General features: G+C 39.2%; 1 protein-coding gene across 2 annotated transcripts in view; it reads left to right on the plus strand.

Annotated features, from left to right (window-relative positions):
• Window positions 1–14,843, plus strand: part of DGKI (diacylglycerol kinase iota) — a 514,485-nt gene that overhangs the window by 396,013 nt on the left and 103,629 nt on the right. For both annotated transcript variants that reach the window (XM_018046893.1, XM_018046894.1), the window contains exons 22-23: window positions 4,664–4,743; window positions 6,978–7,022. In XM_018046893.1, coding sequence (XP_017902382.1) covers window positions 4,664–4,743; window positions 6,978–7,022 — 125 coding nt within the window. The remainder of the gene's footprint in view (window positions 1–4,663; window positions 4,744–6,977; window positions 7,023–14,843) is intronic.

The following is a 14,843-nucleotide window of genomic DNA, read 5'->3' on the forward strand; positions in this document are numbered from 1 at the left end:
CGCTCAGTCATGTCTGACTATTTGTGACCCCATGGACACCGGGCTTCCCCATCCATCACCAACTCCTGGAGATTACTCAAACTCATGTCCATCAAGTTGGTGATGTCATCCAACCATCTCATCCTCTGTCATCCCCTTCTCCTTCAGTCTTTCCCAGCATCAGGGTCTTTTCAAATGAGTCAGTTCTTCACATCAGGTGGCCAAAGCATTGGAGTTTCAGCTTCAGCATCAGTCCTTCCAATGAATATTCAGGACTGATTTTCTTTAGGATGGGCTGGCTAGATCTTCTTGCAGTCTAAGGGACTCTCAAGAGTCTTCTCCAACACCACAGTTCAAAAGCATCAATTCTTCAGCACTCAGCTTTCTTTATAGTCCAACTCTCACATCCATAGATGACTACTGTCTAGCATTAACTAGACAGACCTTTGTTGGCAAAGTAATGTTTCTGCTTTTTAATATACAGTCTAAGATCAAAGGATCAAAGGAATTAAGTTTCAAGACCAAACAGCTAACATGTGTCATTTGTAAGACCAGAGCATTGGGCTATGAATCCAAGAGAAAATGACCATAAATTCTTCCTAGTTCACAGTAGTACTTTCATAGGATAAATTTGACAACAAATGCCAGTAACTGTATTATGAAATTGTGATATAGGATGCCTTTTTCCTTTTTTTTAATCCTAATTGAATAGCTAATATCAATCAAATACAATTTCTCTTAATTAGCTTCTTGAGGAATCAGCAAAGTTGCTGATTTTGTACTCTTAGTAGAAATGAATGACACATCTTGGAAAACTTTTTCCTAGACATTCGTTATTTTGGGTCTAGAATATCCAATCTCTAAGTGTAGTTTAAAGTATCTTCTACACTGTTCTCCATAGTGGCTGTACTAGTTTGCATTCCCACCAACAGTGTAGGAGGGTTCCCTTTTCTCCACACCCTCTCCAGCATTTATTGCTTGCAGATTTTTGGATCGCAGCCATTCTGACTGGTGTGAAGTGGTACCTCATTGTGGTTTTGATTTGCATTTCTCTAATAATGAGTGATGTTGAGCATCTTTTCATGTGTTTGTTGGCCATCCGTATGTCTTCTTTGGAGAAATGTCTATTTAGTTCTTTGGCCCATTTTTTGATTGGGTCGTTTATTTTTCTGGAATTGAGCTGCAGAAGTTGCTTGTATATTTTTGAGATTAGTTGTTTGTCAGTTGTTTCATTTGCTATTATTTTCTCCCATTCAGAAGGCTGTCTTTTCACCTTGCTTATATTTTCCTTTGTTGTACAGAAGCTTTTAATTTTAATTAGATCCCATTTGTTTATTTTTGCTTTTATTTCCAGAATTCTGGGAGGTGGATCATAGAGGATCCTGCTGTGATTTATGTCTGAGAGTGTTTTGCCTATGTTCTCCTCTAGGAGTTTTATAGTTTCTGATCTTACATTTAGATCTTTAATCCATTTTGAGTTTATTTTTGTGTGCGGTGTTAGAAAGTGATCTAGTTTCATTCTTTTACAAGTGGTTGACCAGTTTTCCCAGCACCACTTGTTAAAGAGATTGTCTTTACTCCATTGTATATTCTTGCCTCCTTTGTCAAAGATAAGGTGTCCATATGTGTGTGGATTTATCTCTGGGCTTTCTATTTTGTTCCATTGATCTATATGTCTGTCTTTGTGCCAGTACCATACTGTCTTGATGACTGTGGCTTTGTAGTAGAGCCTGAAGTCAGGCAAGTTGATTCCTCCAGTTCCAAAAAATTGCAAATAGAACTACCTTATGACCCAGCAATCCCACTTCTGGGCATACACACGGAGGAAACCAGAATTGAAAGAGACACATGTACCCCAATGTTCATCGCAGCACTGTTTATAATAGCCAGGACATGGAAACAACCTAGATGTCCATCAGCAGATGAATGGATAAGAAAGCTGTGGTACATATACACAATGGAGTATTACTCAGCCGTTAAAAAGAATTCATTTGAATCAGTTCTGATGAGATGGATGAAACTGGAGCCAATTATACAGAGTGAAGTAAGCCAGAAAGAAAAACACCAATACAGTATACTAACACATATATATGGAATTTAGGAAGATGGCAATGACGACCCTGTATGCAAGACAGGAAAAAAGACACAGATGTGTATAACGGACTTTTGGACTCAGAGGGAGAGGGAGAGGGTGGGATGATTTGGGAGAATGGGAATTCTAACATATATACTGTCATGTAAGAATTGAATCGCCAGTCCATGTCTGACGTAGGGTGCAGCTTGCTTGGGGCAGGTGCATGGGGATGACCCAGAGAGATGTTGTGGGGAGGGAGGTGGGAGGGGGGTTCATGTTTGGGAACGCATGTAAGAATTAAAGATTTTAAAATTAAAAAAAAAAATAAAAAAAAAATAAAAAAAAATAAAAAAAAATATATAAAAAAAAAAAAATAAAGTATCTTCTACCAAGTATATTGAATTTACGACCAGACTAACTCCAGGCATTGGTAGGAAGAAGGAGATCCGAGGTGTTGACCAAATTCCTGCATTCCCATGTAAGATGCCTCCTCATTTAAGTAAATAGGTAAATATTAATGGAATTTTATGTCTCTGCATTTGCACATTTGAAATTAAGAGAAAATTTCATTAAACAAGATTCAGATATGGATTCTCATGATAAGTATAGTTGTATTCTGTTTCCACAATGTGTGATTTACTTTCTAGGCCAAACTTCTAGGTTTTCCTCTGCATTCGTCAGAGATTAGAAATCCTTATTCTTCTCTTACTTAACTAGATCACCTTATTTGAACCTATTGAGTAATCTAGTTGAGGATAATTACTTTATTAACTACTTTTAGGAATCTCTTTATTGAATTTCCCTTTCATTCCTTTCAAAGAGGATTGCGATACTGAAGACTTTTTTTGGATACTTCTAGCTATATACAAAAAAGAAGAGAGAGGAAAAAATATTTCCCCAGATTATTGTTCCCCCAAACATATGACACTTGCATGGTTCCTCACATACTTGCTTACTGTTCTCTTGCTTAGCTTCTGGAAGAACAGACAAAGGCAAGCGCCAACCTAATGCACACTGTCTACTCTCCCCAATTCCGTTTTTGTCTATCCTGTATAGACTTAGCTCTTAAAGACACAGTTTCTCTTTCATACTTGCACAGGCTCTAAGCTTATCTTCCTCCTCCCTCCACCCCTTTGTATAAAAAAAACCAAAGTTTTATTACATATCTACCAGATATTGGGGTTGTAAAGGAAATAAGTCTTATTCCTGTGGTGAGAGAGTCCATATGATTCATAGGCTTACATAGCTCCACAGGGTGATGGATGGCTTCCAGTTTAATTGTGTAGCACTTTGGGAACCTAGAGGTATGACACAGTGGTATTGATCTTCCTAAGGAGCCAATCTAGGGCTAATGTTGAGAAACAAATTCTATTTCTTTTTCTCTAGACCACTCTTGCTTCTCTAAAAGACCAATGGGGCTCCATATCCTTCAGAGAGCCTAAAATCTACCCTCCAGGCAAGAATTAGTCCCTCTTGCCTAGTTTTCAAGTGACTTAATTTCATACATTTACTATAGCCTATGTTCCATATCTTATTTTTCATATGTGTGTCTTCTCTACAACTTTGTGAATTCACGATTTTCCCATGAGTTTAAATGGATTTTATTGTCTGTATGGTTCATTTTTAATGTCCTAGCACTTTGCATTTTCAGATCTACTTATCAATGATGAAGCTTTAAAAATTCAATGAGTGAAAGATTTTTAAAAATCTTTAGTGGACACCATTGTCCTGTCATCTCCTTGTTAATCTCTAGTTGGTTAATTCAAGATTTTGAAATATTTTTTAAATCATGGGTTTAATAATATAACTCTACTTATAAAATCAGAAATGTACACATACATTTTTTTGAAGTTTTGGGAAGGAGACTACTTTCATTATTTCAGACAATCTTATTGCTATATCTAAAGTAGGAGTTTCTATCTACTAAAGTCATACTGTGACATTTACTACCACCTAGAAAAGATATTTAAAGCCCCTAACAGCTTCTCATTGATTTCTGAAGCCCTGCTGCTACTACATTTACACTGACCATCTTTAAAATCAATTGGATTTTATAGCTGTGAACCTTCTAGAAGCATTTTTTTTTTATAAAGTATTTCTTGCCTGTTTAGTTCTGGTATTGGCTACCAGGTAGCAACAGTACCTTGAGTAGCTTGAGTCTCTTATTAGACAACTAATATGTGACAGAAAGATTAAGACTAATGCATTTAAGAGGGAAAGGGGTAAATGTCCAGAATCATGATTTTTTAATTCCTCCCTGGTACATTGGCTGTTGCAAATGCAGGCATAAATTAGCAGCTGGCTGTGAACAGCCTCTGGCCCTGTCCGTCTACAGTTTCCATGACATTATATTTCATGTCAGGGCCTCTGAGACAAAATGCAGTGAAGGCTGGCCAGGTGGCAAGGGGCATGATGGGTCATGCAAGGAGGAAATATGAAAGCTGCATAAGTAGAGACTGAGCTCATAGGAGAGGTGCCAGGAGAGAGTGAAATATCAAAAAAAGCAGTATGGTTTATGAGGGGTCTTTTTCAACCGTAAAAAATGCATTTATGCCAAAATAGAAAAATCAAATATGTTATTTTGGACTTTTCTCTTTCCTTTGCCCTCAGCCATCCCACTGGGCATTCTAGTTGTGCGTGGAGACTGTGATTTGGAGACTTGCCGTATGTACATAGATCGCCTGCAGGAGGTGAGTTTCTTTAGCCAATCATTTATGCTGCTCAGTTTTCCGTTTTTGTCGATTACCAGCCATCTTTCTTTACTTCTAAAATGAGGCATTTGGGGAGAAATGGAGAAATGGTGGCCTCATCTTTCTCTTAAGCATACACTGCATCCTCTCTCTCCCCACCCCCACTGCTGTTTCTCTGCCTCTGGTGGTTGGAGTGGAAAGGGTTGATAGGGTTAATGACAGCACGATGCTGCTCCAGTGTGATCCTTCACTATTGCTTGCTTGTCTTGCCAGACAGCTCACCTGTGTTTTTTGAACTCTACAGAATTTTAAGGGGCATGATAAATAATAAAGGGAAACAGAGATTTGTGGTTCCTTAGTGCTTTGTGTCTAGTACAAACTTCAGTCAGAGACAACTAGGTTTATTTTTTTAATGTAACTTCTACAGGAAAGAAAAACCTCTATCTCAAAAGAATTTGTGTCAGAACACAAAGGAATAATCTATTATTTTTTTCTCAAACCAGTCTTAGCACTGAGAACGAGAAAGGGGAGTCTCATATGTGACATTCCCTTGAACTGCACCTGCAAAGCCCAGAAACCCAGATGCATCACTGCAGTGGTCATGGGTTGGTTTTGCAGAACTTCAAGGGACAGTATTCAGTATCTTATCCTGAAAATGGCAAAACACTCACCACACACACGCACGCAAATAGCCACTTCTTTATCCTTGTTTCTCGGTGAAAGATGCACGTTAGAATCACTTCTGGGGATGTGGTCCAGACATTTTTATTTTTAAAGCTGTTGGGTGATTTTGATAAATATCCCAAGATGAGCAACTTTCTTCCAGACCACACATTATACTTAAATAAATATCACAAATAAAGAAGATGTATATTGTTTAAAATCCCTTCAAATTTTGCAGTTTTGGGGCTGCAAAAGATTTAGCTTTGAACATTAGATTCTGTTTCTTTTGGTGGATATAAACTCAGGTAGGAGGCATAAAGTAATGTAATAATTACTGATTTTTCTCTTCAGCTTTGTTATGGATAGAGTTGGAATTGGGAATACAGAGTATTTTGAAATAGATGCCGAACTGTGAGTGTTAATAAGGGTGAGAGAAGAAAAGTCAACAAAGTTTATATTTGTGGCTTAATTTGGCTACATTTACCAAAGATAACTCAAGCATGTTAAAGTTGGTAAACTTCTTAGCATGTGACTCAGGTCCAAATCAATCCTAGAACATATAATAGATTGTTCTTTTTTTTTTCCCCAAAATAATATTCCTTTATTGTAGATCCTCCCTCAAAAAAACCTATCATAAAAAAGTCATAATTGACAACAAACCTTTTTTTATATATAAAACACTTGAGTAACTTAAGATCCCCCATTAGCAAAATATTTGACTGGTGAATTGACTTTGTTGGAAATTAACGGTTAGGCTCATTGCACCAATATTCAACTAAAAGTAGGATTTTTTTTTTTTTTTAAGTAAAGAGCAAGCACAGATAAAGAAGAAGAGTTTTAAACTTGGGCTTAGTAAGTTGATAAAGGCTGTGGGAAGCAGGTGTGAGGATTGCTGACATCTGTAAATAGAATCACTATGCTCATTAACAAGGAAGCCTGCAGGTCATGACAGTAGCAACGACTTAGTTATAAAACTTTATACAGGGAGCCTGGCTCTCAGAATCTTCCAGGAAAACCTCATTAATTTCAGTCCTGTTAATTTGCACTTCGTGATCATGCAGAGATGGTCAGCGATTTTCTTTTGAGTCTATGGAATCTTGTTTGCTAAGCAACTTATTGGTATAAACACAATTATCATGACAGTGTGTTTTTGGTCTTAGATAAATAAATTCTTCCTAAGCGCCTAAAGGGACCTAAGCAGCTTATTTCACAAGCCAAAAGTCCAGGTGCAAGTTAAGTATGACCCCCATCAATTACAACAGAATCGCCTGTCTTTTACTTTGGGTCGTCTCTCTCCTTGAAATTATACCACTCACCTCTAAACACTGTTTAGGATTTCTAAGTTTCAGTAGCTAAATGGCCTTTCTTCTCTCAGTCCTACTTAATGTGCTTTTATTATTTTTGGCATTATCTTCATTGCCTAGCCTTGAGGGATTGGGGAGAGTAAGATGCTTTCCAGATGGGTTTAATAATATAAAATTGGGCATTTAGTTGATGGAGTCGTGGAAGCAGCTTGTTCAAAATAATCTCAAGATATGTGGGTATGTGTTTTTTTTCCATTTTCTCATTAGGACCTGCAGTCAGTTTCTTCTGGCTCCCAGAGAGTTCATTACCAGGTAACATATAATTGACTCTCCTTGTTTCTTACCTTCTGGCCAAAAGAAGTCCATTTTTCAATTAATGTCTCATTTGAATTAGATTCCACATCTTCCTTAAGGGATAGAATTCACTCTGAGAGGCAAGTTGAAGCTGGCATTTTGATTCTTGGGCATTTTCCTGCAAAGTGGACAATTCTAGTCTAGCACAAATTTGGGCTGTGGCTGTCCTCCCAGATCTTTTAGAGATTATAAAATGAAGTGCTTTTAGTGATAAATACTAGAAAATGCAACTCAAACTAGCTTGACGGGGAGTCTTTTGCTTTACATCAGCACAAAGTTCAGATTCAGGGTGAATTTTGTGTACCATTTGACCACGGTTCAAACTCCATTCTTCTGTTGGTTTTTCTGCTCTGTTCTCTTTTCTGTGAAATTTCACCCCTGGACAAGATGTTTTCCTGATCGAAGATGGCTGCCGGGAGCAACCAGGAGTTGGGTTTCTCGTTTACAAACAAGAGAGTAAATTCTGTGCTTCCGCAACCATCAAACCAGCTTTCGAAAATGCAATCTGATTGTCCCATCCTGGTTTCATAGAAAGAATCCAATAAACCCAGCCTGCCTCTCTCTAGTAACCCACCTCCAGTCTATGGGAGAACACTCAGCTACCTTTGCCTCAACATTCCCTGGGAGTGCAGTTTCTCCCTCACTTTCCCATCTCTGCTGTGTAGCACAGGCCTCTGCAAGCCATCCTCTTCCCGTTAGGTTTCCCAGGCATGATTTAGATACCAGTGCCCAGGGATGGGGGAGCCTGGGGGGCTGCCGTCTCTGGGGTCGCACAGAGTCGGCCACTACATAAGTGACTTAGCAGCAGCAGCAGCAGCATCACACCAAATTGTAAGGGGTGCATGCAAAGTAGCTCTCAGTTGTCCCATAAAAGCCCTTATCCCTGAGAAGCCCGGTACCCTTGCCAGCTGGGAGGGGTGTGTGGAAGTCACAGCATGCCAGTGACACCTTCCAAATAAATCTTATCCTAGACCCTATATACTTCCGTGTGGGAGAAAGACTTAAAATGTCTAAATCGTAGTTCCTGGTAGCATCTCATTCTGGGTTTTGGTGTCTATTATACTACCCCTGAAACTGCTGGTTAAGCATCATTTTGCAAAAACCATTTAAAGACCCCTGTGCCTTGTAGCATCCAGGTAACTTTCTTCCCCTGTAGGTCAATAGCTATGCCCTCAGTCAAAGCAGCCTAATTATCCCAAGGCTGGATGACAGAAGTGGCCCTGATGTTCTTATTTCTTTGTATGTTTATTTCTCAGAGAAAGTACCCCACTATCGCAGAATCCTGTCCTCCATCTGGCTTCAAAAGAAAGGATAAAAATTCACTTAGATGTGTTTACCATAAAGAAAAAAAAAAAAGATGTGTTTACTATGAGAAAATAAATTCTACTTCTGGGACTGTTTTTTTTTTTTTTTTTTTTTTTTTTTTACACCAACTCTTAGAAGGCAAATTTCACTGTATTTTTTAGATAGAGCACAACCTTTCCTGTATCCATTATTTGCATATTTACCTAGAGTCACTACCTAGATATCATTTTCTTTTTAAGTGTTTTTAAAGACTAGACTAGAGTTGATTTCTGCCCTTTAAGGATTGGCACTGCTAGCCATAGATTTTAAGTCTTTTTTTAGAATTTTTAATTGTTACACATGGTAGTTTAAACCTTTGCAGCTTTATCAAAGCATCTCAAACATTTCCTCTAATTAGTTTTATGATGCATTTATTTATTATCCTGACTTATTCAATGTAGTCATTTTGGCATGAGAGTTTCGGTAGATGGATATTTTGTACCGTGTTTTCTTTATGCTGTGTTTGTGCAAGTCTGCAGATGGCAGGGGATGGTTGAGACTCTAGAATATGATAAGGACATTTGTTTTATTGATTATTTGTTCATAACAACCTTCAGAAGGATTAATGGTACTTATCTGTATCAAAATCTTCCTGTTTTTGTTGTTTGTTTGCAGTCAGGTCAAACCCTGGTGTCCAAACGGCTGCATTATAAATGTCACTTGCAAAAGTTTGTGCACTGACCAGCTGGATGACCAATTCAGCGATCAAAGATGAGTGTCAGGGTGTTAGTTTGCACCACATACTTCCTTGAAGAGTTATAAAAAGCAGGAGCCATTTGGGTATTAAGAGAAGGCTGGTATAAGGTTGTCTAGGGACGCCCAGAATCTGCTCATTAAATAGGTAGTTTAACTGAGGGAAATGATGTTTGAACTAATATGGCTGGAGAGTAGGGAGAAGGTGGTGAGGAAATTTCCTAAGCAGAGCATCAGAAAGCTGGTTGAGACAAGGAGTAGGGGGATATAAAACCCTTCTCATTTGGCTGAGATTTACAAGCACAGACAGACAGGACTAGGAATGAGTTGGAGGGATGGTGAATGAAGAGTTCTCTTTTAGCTGCAATAATTTTGATCTGCCTATTAGATGCAAGAAGTTTTGGTGAGTAGAAAATTGGATGTATGGCTTTCAAAGCTCATTGAAAAATTCATTCCTCGACACAGAAATTTGAGAGTTGTTAGCAAAGGAATGCTACTTCATTGAACCTATCAGGCTAGAGATCACTTAGGGAGAGATTGCATAAAGAAAAGAGCTCAATGTCATATGTGTCTAGTGAGTGGTCAAGAAGAGCACAAGGTTAAGAGAACAATCAGTCAATAAGAGTCATGGAGACAGATGAGCAGCTGGATAGCTGGAAATCAAGGAGAAGATGGTATCATGAAAGCCAAAACTGAAACATATTTCGAAAAAGGCAGAAGTGATGAAATAAGTCAAATGCTAAGGGGAGGCTGAGATGGCATAGATTGATTCCGATATTTTCTTGTGTGTATAAAATACATGGGCTAGAGGTGCCATTTGTTTTATCCAGAAAGTGACCAAACCAACTGGCAGGAAATTTAATACTAGATCTTTTGTTTCCTAAAGCAGAAACTGGTAATATCAGCATCTGTGATCTGAGATTAGTGAGTGATTAGGAGAAAGACCTGTAAGGTGAACAACAAAAAGCCTGAAATGCTTTCTAATGACTTTTCTTATGTATGAGATGGAAGTAAATGTACTCGAGAATTAACTTGCATGGAATGAATAAACATCAGCAAGTTTGAAAACTTGCAAAATTCCTGTAGGCTCACTAACTTGCAGCTGGGATTTTAGCTGACTGTTTTCTAAGGCTAGAAAAACACTCAAGAGAAAAACCAGGCTTTAGAAAGGTGTGAAGTCCCCGAGACACCTTATTAATGAGCTGGATGGCAGTTCCTAGCCATTGAAGCAATGAAGTGCTTTGGTTTCTTCCCTTCCCAAATTCATAGTGAAATGCCAACAAAACCCTAAGCCTCAAAATGACACCTTGTATTAACCTAACAAGGCCTTACAAGTTATACAAGAATTTATTGGATATTTATAGCCTGCTGAAAATTCCTGCCTGTATCATCTCTGAGGTCTAAACACAAAGCCCATCCCCCACCAGTCCTAATGCAGCTCACGTTACCTGTAACTGGTAAGTTATAACTTGATAAACAAAATGCATTGTGCTAGCAGATTCAGGATATTCCTGAGCTTGCCAGGTAAGCTAGAATTCATAGGCAAATTGAACTTTGTCTCCCTATTTACTAAGATTCATCTTGAGGCCTCCTACTATGAAATGATTTCTTCTCTGCTCCTTTCCTGGACTTCATTATATCTCTTTTAAACTCCAAGTTGTAAGGTTAGTAAGGAATAGAGGCAGATTCAACCATCCTAGTGATTGTCAGCTGGGGGAGATTTGTCCCTCATATGGGACATGAAATTAAAAGATCCTTGCTCCTTGGAAGAATAGCTATGACAAACCTAGACAGCATATTAAGAAGCAGAGACATTACTTTACTGACAAAGGTCTGTCTAGTTGAAGCTATGGTTTTTCCAGGAGTCACGCATGGATGTAAGAGTTGTACCATAAAGAAGGCTGAGCACTGAAGAACTGGTACTTTTGCATTGTGGTGTTGGAGAAGACTCTTGAGAGTCCCTTGGACTGGAAGGAGATCAAACCAGTCAATCATAAAGGAAATCAGTTCTGAATATTCACTGGAAGGACTGATGTTGAAACTGAAGCTCCAATACTTTGGCCTCCTGATGGGAAGAACTGACTCATTGGAAAAGACCCTGATGCTGGGAAAGATTGAAGGCAGGAGAAGGGGATGACAGAGGATGAGATGGCATCACCAACACTATGGACATGAGTTTGAACAAGCTCTGGGAGTTGGTAATGGACAGGGAAGCCTGGCATGCTAAAGTCCATGGGGTTGCAAAGAATTGGACATGACTGAGCAACTGAACTGATGGGACAGTTGGGCAATTTGAATATTTTTGTGTGTCATGACTAGGGGACGTGGAAGTATCAGAATCTACTGAGTAGAGGTCAAGGAAGCTGTAAAAATGCCACAACACACAGGGCAATTCCCTGCAACAGGATTGCCCATCCCCCAAAGGTCCATTGTGAGGGCGTGAGAAGCCCTGAGTCATTCTGATGGCCCTCAGGACTTCTGGGGACAAGGCCAATGACAGTGCTAGATGAAGAAAGTGGAAAGAGAGAGAAAGAGGAACACAAAGAGGCAAAGGAAAGTATAAAGAGTTATCTATGGATGTGGTGGCGCAATGGAACCAGGGACAATTAGGGGTTTTGTAGACACTCAGGGTTTCACCATATGTATGGGTGAAGTTGGCACACGGAAGTGTGTTTTCAAACTATTATGAGCTAATAACTTGAGGTTTTAATAAATACAGTGTATGTGTGCGTGCTCAGTCACTTTAGTTGTCTCTGACTCTTTGTGACCCCACGAACTGTGGCCTGCCAGGCTCCTCCGTCCATGGGAATCTCCAAGCAAGAGTCCTGGAGTGGGTTGCCATGCCCTCCTCCAGGGGATCTTCCTGACTCAGGGATCAAACTCACATCTCTCATGTCTCCTGCATTGGCAGGCAGGTTCTTTACCACTAGCGCCCCCTGAGAAACCGTAATAAGTACAATATGGCTCAATAATGGGTGAAAATGGGTCTGGTGATTCCTCCTCTTTAAGAATCAATTTAGTTAGGATAACTCTAGAATAGTTGGAATATTTCACTATAGATGTAACAGTTTCAAAAAGTTCTTTCATCCTTTAGAGCCCTTATAGATGTCTTTCACTTTCATAAGAAAACACTCTTGGTCAAATCTGACTCTATAGCCGTTTGTTCATCCTCTGATCTCTTTCTTTTCTACATGCCTAATCTTCTCCTAGAGGATAGGTTTGTGCTGCAGTCCATCGGAGCTCTCTCTAGTCCTGGGCAAACAGCAAGTGTCTGCAAGTATTTGACTCATTCCTTTTCTGCTACTGGCTACCCTTACTCATCTCCCTCCTCTCTCTGAAATATCTCCTTCTTTAATTTGTGGTTTGGAGTCTAGAAGTGTCTGAATGGAGGAGTTGAAACCAGTTCAAGGGAGTCCTCCTGGGAATTAATTTATCTTGTCTTAGACAAGGACAGGAGTTAGGTAGAGAATTTGAAGAATGTTATTTTTTAGGTGCTAGATCAAAGCTGTCAGAAATGTCTCAAATGGGGAATTAAAGTAAGACTTGCCTGGGGCCAGGTTCTGTTTGCTATTACAAGTGAAAGCAAGATGGCTTTCTCTCTCTCTCACACACACACACATACATACACACAGAGAATTGTTGTTGTTGTTAATGGAAGATATTCTCGCCAGAAAAGGGCTCTTGAAAATTTTGAAATATCTCTCATTTCCATCGTCTACCACACCATCACTATTTCATCATCTTTCAGAGCTGGATTTGCAAATGGGTATCCCATTTCTGTACATTTCTTCTGCAAGAATGGTGGGTAGTAAAGGAGTAGATTTGGTAAGTAAGAGATATTGGTATATAGCCTGGTGATGGAAAGAGAGGGAAAAAATGAATGTGTTGATGGGTTAGATGCAGGAAATGTCAAGGCCAACAAAGAAGAAATTTGGATGGATACATAAGAGAAATTTTAAAGTACCGATTATTGACAAGACATTATTAAATGAAACAAATTCCCAATTCAAAGGGACTTCTATTTTGTTTCTGCTTATATCTTCCCTACATTTTATGAAAGAAAAAGAATTTCATTCCCAGTAAAGGTGTAGTTAAATGCTAGGTGAATATTGCTTAATTGGATAACCTAGTGGAGTATTTAATGGGGCTGCACAATCATGAAATTATGTGTGAATCAGCAGTGAGTAATTGAATGTAAATTAAGGGTAAGGTTGGTGTGTGTTTGCCCGATAGTGGTTAAGGTAATTTCCTTATCAATTACATATAATTCATGCCAGTTGACTTTCAAAAATATATATCTGAGGAAAGTCAGGTTTGCTTTTGTCCATGCTCTGTTTTTAGCATGAGAACAGATTTTCCATTAGAATATATCAAAAGAGAAAATTCACATATCAGGAATTTGGGGAATTAGCAGTATTTGTTAATATTACTCATTTAAAGAGCATGGAGTTTTAAGAGCTAGAGAGCATAATTACATGCAGGGTTAGATCAGTCTGCCTACACTATAGAGCATTGACGGTTGCATTCATCTAAGTCCTACCATTTCTATGAAGAAAAATAACAAGTCACAAAATGAGCAAGTCAAGTGTCTTATCTCTTTGATGAATCATTGATTTGATTATGCTGTTTGAGAGGACAGAGAAGACAAGAAGCCCTAAACTAGTCCTGAAGGCTGTTGACACGGTGGTTAGCGGCACCGCTCAGGGGATTATGTGACTGTCTTCAGAAATGTAGCTGCGTTCAGACAATCACATTTCTAAGTGTCTACAGTCAGTGTTGAAAGGGGCTTGCTTTTGAGTTTTTGTGGCTCCATCGGAAATTGCCTTTTTATACCGGCTTTACTGTGTCGCGTTCACAAAGCAAGCGTGTCTGGCCATCCTTTCGGCTGTCGCTGTTTGGTGGCAAGGATGCTGGCGTGCCTGTCATAGTGAATCCTTGTGCGAAGGCTCCATGGCCCCATGAAATCCTGGGGCCAGTCCTTGACCTCCTGGTGGGGCGGTTTGTTTCCTTACTCCCCCGTTTCCTGCTCAAGTCTGCCTCCTGGCCTGCACTGCATTGCTGTTCATGCTCCTGCTGAGCCTGAATCCAGGATCCTTCATGCCAGGGTCACCCACTCCAGCTGTGTCCAGGTCCTGTGTGCGGACACAGGCTAGCTAATATAATACCCACAATGTGTTAGCAGTGAGAGTTAGTTAAGACAAAGTCACAGCAAGTTTTGTATTATTTCCATACTCACACCACTGCCACTTCTGGTCCTCTTTTTTGGTTAGGAGAATTGAGGGTGTAGATAGACAAACTGAAAAAGTTATGTGAGTACGGAAGACCTGCATCACCGCTGTGGTCCTCATTTGTTTGGGCCCATCAAGAATGTGAAGAAGTGGACAGATCTTGGCTTTGGGTTATTATGCTTTCCTTTTTGACAATCTGTTCCTCTTTACTTCTGGCCCACTTTTAATCCATCCCAGTATACATTTGTCTTTGATGTTAAGGTTCTTAAGGTGTTTCTCTCTCTCTCTCTCTTTTTTTTTTTTCATGGAAAGGCATTTTATTTTAAATATAGCAGTATGTACATGTCAATCCCAAATTACCAGTCTATCCCTCCCCCTACCCTTTGCCCCTGGTAACCATACGTTTGTTCTCAAAGTCCAAGAGTCTATTTTTGTTTTGTAAATAAGTCATTTATATCAATTTTTAAAAATTATACATCTAAGTGACATCGTATTATATTTGTCTTCCTCTGAC

The sequence above is a fragment of the Capra hircus genome, chromosome 4, assembly GCF_001704415.2.
Source record: "Capra hircus breed San Clemente chromosome 4, ASM170441v1, whole genome shotgun sequence".
NCBI lineage: Eukaryota > Metazoa > Chordata > Mammalia > Artiodactyla > Bovidae > Capra > Capra hircus.